This window comes from Gracilinanus agilis, chromosome 4, assembly GCF_016433145.1.
Source record: "Gracilinanus agilis isolate LMUSP501 chromosome 4, AgileGrace, whole genome shotgun sequence".
NCBI lineage: Eukaryota > Metazoa > Chordata > Mammalia > Didelphimorphia > Didelphidae > Gracilinanus > Gracilinanus agilis.
This window is the reverse complement of record NC_058133.1, coordinates 510,444,456-510,453,681: the sequence shown is the minus strand read 5'-3', so window position 1 is coordinate 510,453,681 and position 9,226 is coordinate 510,444,456. Positions and strand designations below refer to the sequence as shown.

General features: G+C 43.2%; 1 protein-coding gene across 1 annotated transcript; it reads left to right on the top strand.

The window, feature by feature from the left end:
* The first annotated feature begins 1,203 nt into the window (after nucleotides 1-1,203).
* On the top strand, nucleotides 1,204-7,657 carry LOC123246876 (ankyrin repeat and MYND domain-containing protein 1-like). The gene is made up of 4 exons (XM_044675655.1): nucleotides 1,204-1,380; nucleotides 4,252-4,419; nucleotides 6,867-6,894; nucleotides 7,254-7,657. The coding sequence occupies exons 1-4, from the start codon at nucleotides 1,204-1,206 to the stop codon at nucleotides 7,655-7,657; spliced, it is 777 nt and encodes a 258-aa protein (XP_044531590.1).
* The last annotated feature ends 1,569 nt before the right edge of the window (nucleotides 7,658-9,226 follow it).

The window sequence follows — 9,226 nt, the reverse complement described above, 5'->3', positions numbered from 1 at the left end:
GAGAGAGAGAGAGAGAGAGAAAGATGGAGAGGGAGAGGGAGAGAGAGAGAGAGAGAGAAAGATGGAGAGGGAGAGGGAGAGAGAGAGAGGGGAAGAAGGAAAGGCAGAGGCAGAGGGAGAGAAGGGAGAAGCAGAGGGAGAGGGGAGAGGACCTGAGAAAGCTGGTTAGTCCATCACTTGAAGATTAAAATTTTCAAAATGAACGTATGAAGAATTTAATGAATATATAGATTGGAACAAAAGATTCAAATAATAAAAGAAAAAAATGATATTACAGAGAGCAATCAATAGAAATATGACATTTAAGGCAGAGTCCATTCTGAAAAGGCAAAAAGGAAAGGGAAATAATCTGAGAGGGGATGGTGGATAGAGGCTGTTGGGTTCTTTGATCCTGACCTGAGGTTTCCCAGATATCAGGAGGTTCCAGAGAGGAAACCTACTTTGCCAATGAGTGTGAAGAGTCTTAGAGAAATACTTAGGTCACTAAAATGTTGAGTGACTTTCCCAGGGTTACAGAGTAAGAGGCAGGATTTGAACCCAGCTTCTTCAAATTCAGGTAGAGGTCAACCTGTTATCCGTTAACTATGTAGGTTTTTCATTCCTGTTTCATAGATGAAGAAGAGGAAAGAGCTGGATTTGGAAACCAGATTCTTGGCTTCAAATAGTAACTCTACTAGTTCCTGCCTGTTTAACTGGGGATAAGTCACTAAACCTTCCTGAGACTCAGTTTCCTCATCTGTAATATGGAGAATTTGGATGGGATGACCTCTGAGGCTCATACCAACTCTAAATCTATGATCCCATGAAGTCCCTTGCAGCTTTTTCCCCCTCCCCCATCAAGAAATACTCGATGGACAGAGAGGCATTATGAATTGGTAGCTAGAGAGCTAATCTTGGAGTCCGGAAGACCCAATACCAGATCTCTCCTCTTACCCATCCTCACTCTTTGTTCCTGAACAAGTGAATAATCTCTCCCAATGGCCCAGCTGCTCTCTAAAACTGTAAATTGCAGCTCAGGGGTGAATAAACATTGGTAGGGGGAGTTTCTTCACTGGAAGTTATCTTCCTGCTGCACTCAGGTCTGAAAAGAAAAAAAAAAAGGAAAGAAAAGATCTGTTTCATGACTTAAAACAAAAACTGATTCTCTGCCCCCTTTAATTCAGACACACTAAAGTTCAGTTCAGCAAGAGTATTTATAACATCATGAACGGAAACCGAGATAGCTTTGGGCAGCGGGGCCCCAAAGAGCGCCTGGCTAAGGAACTGATCATGAAGTCGACTAAGGGAGACTTTGACCGAGTCTATGAGATTCTCCGGGATGATCTCGTCCTGGCCGATGTTGCCGACAGCAGGGGCTTTACGGCGTTGGCTGCAGCCACGGTAAGAGAGGTGGGAAATTTACTCAGTGTAGAAGGCAGAGTTTAATGATGAAGGGACCACAGTGATGGGTAGAGGCGGTCCAGGGATTTGGGGGTTGATAGCTGGTCTCTAGGGCATGGTGGTGGGGTGGATAGAGAAGCTGCCAGGATATGGTAGGCCTCGGTCATATCCTGGTCGTGAGACCCTGGAGTCAGTCCCCTAATGTCACTTACAGAGAAGGTGCCCATCTTCATTGGTAGATGATGAAATGAAATCATAGCCTTGTCCAAACAAACAGACAAAAACCAAGCCCAGGAATCTCCCCCAACACACACACACACACACACACACAAGCCCAGTTTCCCAGGAAACTCTCTTAAGACTGATTTTCAGAACAGATATTGATATGGATAGATGAGTTTCCTCACTGGGTGTTCCTTAGACCAGTGGTGGCAAACTGGATAGAAACGAGGGCCACACAGCCACACACTGGCTTTTTTTTTTTTTTTTTTTTTTTTTAAACCCTTACCTTCCGTCTTAGAGTCAATACTGTGTATTGGTTCCAAGGCAGAAGAGTGGTAAGGGTAGGCAATGGGGGTCAAGTGACTTGCCCAGGGTCACACAGCTGGGAAGTGTCTGAGGCCAGATTTGAACCTAGGACCTCCCGTCTCTAGGCCTGGCTCTCAATCCACTGAGCTACCCAGCTGCCCCCACACACTGGCTTTTAAAATGTACTGTTATCTGTTTTAAAAAATTTTATTTTATATTCATTTTGTTTCCCAATTATATTTTAATCTGCTTTGAGCTACACCCAGAATGTCTAGTGTTTGACACTTCTGCTTTAGACAAAGGAAAGCCTAGGTCTGCTCCAATCCTCGCCTCTACTCTCCGCACCCCGCAACCCCTGCAACTCCTCCCCCTCAAAAAAAAAAGAACCAAAGAACAACTGCATTCCAGGCATGGGGAGAGGCCAGTAAAAAGGCATGAAGCTAGAATGTCATGTCTGAGGAATAGCAAGAGTTCTTTGGAGTGCAGAGTGAATTAAAGAGAAGATTATATAATAAGGCTCTAGAGGTAAGTTTGAGCCAGGGTGCAAAAGGCTTTAAATGCTGAACGGGAGTCTATATTTGACCCTAAAGCAAGAATTCTTCACCTTTCTTGTGCCTTGGACCATCCAGGAAGCTTATATACTCCTCGGAATAATGTTTTCAAATACATAAAATGCCTGAGATTGTAAAGGAGGCCAATGACATAGAAATATAGTCAGTCTATCTATCTATCTATCTATCTATCTATCTATCTATCTATCTATCTATCTGTCTGTCTGTNTCTATCTATCTATCTATCTATCTATCTATCTATCTATCTATCTATCTCTCTTTGTGTATGTATGTGTGTGTGTGTGTACAGTTAAACCCTTACCTTCTGTCTTAGTATCAATTTTAAGACAGAAGAGAGGCAAGGGTTAGGCAAAGGGGGGATTAAGTGACTTGCCCAGGGTCACACAGCTAGGAAATGTCTGAAGCTAAATTTGAACCCAGGTCCTGTCTTTGGGCTGACTTTCTACCAACTGAGCCTCCTAGCAGCCCCCAGAATATATTGACAGAGCCCAAGTTAAAAAGCCCAGTGGACTATAGGTAATGGAGAGCCACTAGAGTTAATTGAGTAGCAGAGGGATGTGGCCCCATATTTGTGCTTTAGGAAGATCATTTTGGGATCTCCATGGACAGTGGACTGAAGAAAGGAGAGAGAGACAGGGATACTAATTATATTGCTGTTCAGTTGTGTCTGATTCTTTGTGACCCCATTTGGGGTTTTCTTGGTAAAGATCCTGGAGCAATTGGCCATTTCCTTCTGTAGTTCATTTTATAGAGGAGGAAACTGAGGCAAAGTTAAATGACTTACTCAGGGGGTCACAGAGCCAGTCAGTGTCTGGGGCTAGATTTGAAATCAGGAAGATAAGTCTTCCTAATTCCCAGCCCCATGCTTTATCCACTGGGCTGTCTAGCCACATCTATAGAAGAGATTAGTAAGTGCCTATTTTGTGCCAGGCAAAGAAAAGGCAAAAACAGTCCCTGCCCTCAAGGAGCTTCCATTTAAATGGGGGAAATAACATGTGCAGAAATGGGAACATGCAAGCTGCACATCAAGTTATCACCCCCATTTTATAGATGAGGAAACCAAATTCCACCTTGCGGCCCTCGTACTTCTGCCTGGTGCTGGTCAAATACAGTTTAAACTTTGATGGTCTTTATTCCCCCCCACAGCACTCAAGGGGGCAGTTACGCTTGCATGGTTTTATCTCAGGACAACTTTATCCACTGTCTGGGCCCATGTGCCTAAATAGCAAATCAGAAGTGACATTTCTGCACATTTTAATAGATGGTATCACGTGCCTCGGTTGGCCAAAGAAGCGCTTTTCTGAGAAGAATCCACATCAAGTTCTCTTTTATACACTCTCGTTCTTTTAATTTTGTTGTCGTCATTAGCACTGTGGTGCTTTCAGTGTTTTAACTCGATTTCACATCTCTAAAGAGTATCTAGAAATATGGGAGATATTATGCATGAAGAATAGGTTTTCTATTATAATCAGGAACACTCCTGCCTGCTTCACTTTCCTCATCTGTAAAATGGGGATAATAAAGCACTCAGCTCCCAGCATTGTTGTGAGGATCCAACAAGAACATACTAAAGCCCTTAGCACAGTGCCTGGCCCGTAGTGGGTGCTGTATAAATATTAGCTGTTATAATGATGATGCTGATTTTCTAGCCAGGGATGGAGTGCTCACTCCCTGTGCATGTAAGGGGATGGCCTCCTGTCTTTGATTATTTTTTGGCTCTTGTCTATTGAGCTTTAGTTCCTCTGAACTTAAATCCTTCTCTTCCTCCCAGATTCATTCCCACAATGCTATCATCAACCTTCTTCTTGACAATGGAGCCAATGTGAATGTGTGTACAGATGAGGGGGTCACGCCGCTGTGTATGTGTTTTGTTCTCTATTATCCAAATGACAAGTTTAAGGCCAATATCGCAGAGAGGAACTTGGTGATCAAACCCATGGTGAGTCTGCTATGAACTTGTAGGATCTTAGATCTGGAGGTGGAAGGGCTGATTTTGGAGATTGTTGTTCAGTTGTGTCTGACTCTCCGTCTCCCCATTGGGGGTTTTCTTGGCAGAGATACTGGAGTGGGTTGGCCATTTCCTTCTCCCAGATCATTTTACAGATGAGGAAACTGAGGTAAACAGGGCCATCCAGCTAATAAGTGTCTGAGGCCGGATTTGAACTCAGGGAGATGAGTGTTCCTGACTCCAGGCCTGGGGCTCTATCCACTATGTGTGGATATAGAATCACAGAGTGCTGGAAACAGTCCATTACCCTCATTTTAAAGAGAAGCAATGGAGGCCCAGGTTGGTTTAGGATCTAGAACTATGGGATCATAGCTCTCCAGCTGGACGGAACCTCTAGGCAATCTAATCCAGGGGCCCAGCAAGGCAAAGTTAGTTTGGCTCCGAAGATGAGAGACCAAGAGCTGTAGGAGACCAATGTTCACAGAGGTCACTGAGGCTGTGGAGTCCAACGTTCTGATTCACTTGATGAAAGTCTTGATGCCCAGAGGGTCATGCCAGTCATGAGTGGGAATAGCCAAGCTTAGACCCTGGGGAAGGCTGAGGCTCCTCCTCAGAGTGCTTATAGACCCCACTGATGGGCGCCATATTAATATGGAAATAGATTCCTAAGAAATGGGAATGCATGAGAGAAAACACATGAGAGTCTTTCAATGCCAAAGGTGACTTTGATTTGCTTTGTGGCTGCTGGTAAATCTGTCCCTCCTTTCCTTGCATGTGTTGCTATGTGTATGTATATCAAAGGAAAACATTTTTCCCTGGTTAAAGGATTTTTAACATAAGCAAATAAATTCCCCCTCCACTTATAAGAGATCTTCTAGAATATAAGAAAACATCTCTCTTATTAAAATATTTAGAAAAAGAGGAAGTGAGCTTTAAAAAAGAATAGGACACACTTAGGGGGTGGCTATAAAAGAAATAATTTCTAGCCTATCCATCTCCCTAATTTTCCAAGTGAGGACAGCGAGGTCTCAGAGGTTAAATGACTTAGAATCACAGGGTAAGGGGCATCTAGGTGGCTCAGTAGATTAAGAGCCAGGTGTAGAGATGGATAGTTTCATCTAGTCCTAGTTTCAAATCTGGCTTCAGACACTTCCTAGCTGTGTGACCCTGGGCAAGTCACTTGATCCTCATTGCCTAGCCCTTACTGCTCTTCTGCCTTGGAACCAATATACAATATTGATTGTAAGACAGAAGGTAAGGGTTTTAAATTAAAAAAAAAATAGAATCACTTCACTCCCATTACCTAGCCCTTACTGTTCTTCTGCCTTGGAACCAGTACACAATATTGATTGTAAGACAGAAGGTAAGGGTTTTAAATTAAAAAAAAAAAATAGAATCACTTAACCCCCATTGCCTAGTCCAGTGGTTTCCAAAGTATTTGGCCTCCCGCCCCCTTTCCAGAAAAATATTACTTAGCGCCCTGGAAATTAATTTAAAAAAATTTTAATAGCAATTAATAGGAAAGATAAATGCACCTGTGGCCATCATCGCCCCCCTGGATCGCTGCAGCACCCACCAGGGGGCGCTGGTGCCCACTTTGGGAATCACTGGCCTAATCTTTACTCCTCTTCTGCCTCAGAACCAATACACAGTATTGATTGTAGGACAGAAGGTGAGGGTTTTCAGTGAAAAAAGAAATAGAATCAAAAGATATCAGACCTGGGGCTAGAAGGAACTTCGGTGGCTATCTGGACTTAGCAGAGAAGGAAGACATTTAAGTATTCTCGGACTGGGAGGGATCTGGAGATTAAAAGGGCCCTTAGAGGTGGGAGAGAAGGGAGGTCTAGACAGGTGCTATGACGTGCCCAAGTCATGCAGATAGTCAGTGGTAGGTCAGTTACTATGTCAATGTCTTAGTGGATGCTAAGAAAGGTGAAAAACTGCCTCTAAGGAGCTTATATTGTATTGGGGGAGGAAAACCTAGAAATCATTAGATCAGTACAAGCTCCCTCCTGTACAGGTGGAAGGTCATCTCGGAAGGGAAGGCATTAGAAGGGCTCGGGGACAGGGAAAGGCTCCTGCCCATGGGGGAGTCTGGGCTGAGACTTGAAGGAAGCTGGGCAAGCTGAGGAGGTGATGGGGCAGGACATATTCCAGCCCTGGTGGATAACAAGCTACCGACCCTGGAGATACCATGCCACGAATGTGGAAATAACAGTTCGGGAACCAGAATAAGAATCCTAGGACGGGAGCATAGCTGGCTCTCGGGCTGTATAGAATTAGAAGAAAACGTGAGATCTAGAAAGAGCAAGAAAAGAGGTCTTTCGGGATGGGCTTTAAATGTCAAGGAAAGGAATTTTTGTATTTTATCTTAGAGGTAATGGGGAATCAGTGGAGCTCATTGAGCTTGGGGATGACATGGTTATCCTGTGTTTTAGGAAAAACTACTTGGCAGCTGCATCAAAGGTGAGATGATCAGCCCTCCCCGAGTTGGGACAGTTTCATTGCTAAAAGGAAGAGAGAATGCTTTGTTAAGGTTATTCTTGTTCTTAAAATTCTCTTAAGATTTATTTTACTTTGGGGTCGACTGATAGTAAGATGGAGTCATTTAAATTGCCTACCAGTATCCCTAAATCACGTTTCATTTGATGCTTTGAAAGAGTTTTTATGACCTTAAGAGGACTGTTAAAGAGTTTCTGCTTAGTTTTTTCTTACCTTATAATCAGTGTTCTTTTTTGAATTTTAAAAGGTAAAACCTTCCAAACCCTTATCTGTGGGAGCCCCTGTGCCCGAAATAAAGCTCTCATCACCTATCTCAACTGTAGAATCGACTTTTCGAACCTCTTCATCGGACGTAAAGAGGTTCACGGAGAAGGCGGCCAGTAATGTAGACGGAGCCATTTCTCAGCTCTTTAAAAGTCAGTCCGAGTTGAGGTCAAGCGTTCTTAAGAGAGAGGAATCGACGCTGACCCCTTCTGAGAAAGCAGTTTCCTCAGAAACCAGCAAGATGCTAGATGACGTAAAGACGACTGTTGAACAGACCACCCAAAGGAGCATCTCGACAAATTTTGAATCGACTCTCTGCCTATACAACTATCCCATAGAGGTCTCCAAAGACATAATGGAGAAGACAGCCAATGCCTATGCCTCCTTGAAAGTTAAGCCCCATGAAAGTGCAGAGTCAGATCCAGGAACAGTGAGGAAGATGGCACAGTCTATCATAGAGTAAGTTGTAGGCGAGTGGAATTAGGGAAGGAAAGAGACCCCTTTCAATGAATGCTCCAATTACGGGATTACATTTAGGTTCTAGGCCTCCATGCTCCGAGAAACTTGTAGATGCTGCTAACACAATGGACATCGATTATGTCACAGGATGCTTTGGGGTGGGTTTTAGCACTGGATTTGCTTTATGGGGTAGCTAGGTGGCCAGTGGATCGAGTCAGGAAGACGCCTCTTCCTGAGTTCAAATCTAGCTTCAGATAGACCCTGCCAAGTCATGAAACCCTTTTTGCCTTAGTTTCCTCATTTGCAAAATGAGCTGGAGAAGGACATGGCAAAGCACTCTAGTATTTTTGCCAAGAAAACCCCACAATGGGATCACCAAGAATTGGATACAAATGAAAAAATGACTGTACGGGATGCTTTAGGAGCTGGTTATCTTTGGGGAAGTCACTTCTCTGAGCCTTGAATGGGGCTAGTCATCTTCTTACACATCTCCCATGGTGGATGAGCACCTTGGCAAGCCTTTGTGCGCCCAAACAACCCCATCTCATGAGATGCTTTGGAGAGGGCCATTTTGTAAACTTGGACCACTTACCAGTCTTTTGGCAGAGAGCCCAAGGATAATGTTACAACAAGGCCACAGTGAATTACAAACACCTGGGTGACTCTCGTTTGGGTGAATTATAGATTTGGGTATTGGTTTTATAGAAGATGTGGGAAAGATGAGAAAACATCTGGCCTAGGACAGGGAAGGAGGGTCTAATCTATACTAGATTAATATCAGCAAGTCACTCAGTGGTTGCTTGCTGGCTGCTGATCTTTTCCCTGCTTTATCCTTTTAAAATTCAGTCCTTTACTTCAAAGTGAGGAGGTTCAGCTCATTCTTTTTTTAAAAAATGAAATGAAATGTTTTCTCCTCTGAGAAGCATTTAAAATTTCTTTCCTAATAATTTTGAGAGATGAGAATCCAGTAGGAACTCCAAATATAAAGCTATTTGTTAGACCTTTTTCATCCCCACGTCTTGTGGACCCCTTTAATCACCAGAGATTAAAGATTGTGCCCAGATTTTCAAAGGCTTAGGGTGGGTGTTAGATGTCTTCGCTGCAATAATGGAGGAGTTTGCTACTATAAATTCAAGACATTTGAGAGAATGGTCTATGCTTATGTTCCTCTTAATGTATTTTTTATTCAACAAATATAAGCATTTTTCTCCACAAAAAAGAACCAAGGAAATGACTGTCCACGAAACCATCATTATTTTTGATGTTATTGTCATTCAGTCATTTTTCAGTTGTGGTCAGCTCTTTGGTGACCCCTTATAGGGAGTTCTTGTGGAGATCCTGGAGTGGTTTGCTATTTTCTTCTCCAGCTCACTTTACAGATGAGAAAACTGAGACCAACAGAGTTAAGAGATTTGCCCAGGGTTGAATAGCTAGTAAGTGTCTGAGGCTAGATTTGAACTTGTCTTCCTGACTCCATGAGCTCATCTCATTTTAATGATAGGCCAAATTTCAAATGTCTTATATATTTTTGCTTTTTGGGATTTCTTGCTCTTATTTACCTGTGTGTATATCA

Bases quoted from the DNA above. Each gene is read 5' to 3' on its own strand.
- LOC123246876 (XM_044675655.1), top strand. From the start codon at position 1,204: ATGAACGGAAACCGAGATAGCTTTGGGCAGCGGGGCCCCAAAGAGCGC. The intron at 1,381-4,251 runs GTAAGAGAGGTG...TCTTCCTCCCAG, and splicing joins CGGCGTTGGCTGCAGCCACG to ATTCATTCCCACAATGCTAT. The intron at 6,895-7,253 runs GTGAGATGATCA...TCTCAACTGTAG, and splicing joins ACTTGGCAGCTGCATCAAAG to AATCGACTTTTCGAACCTCT.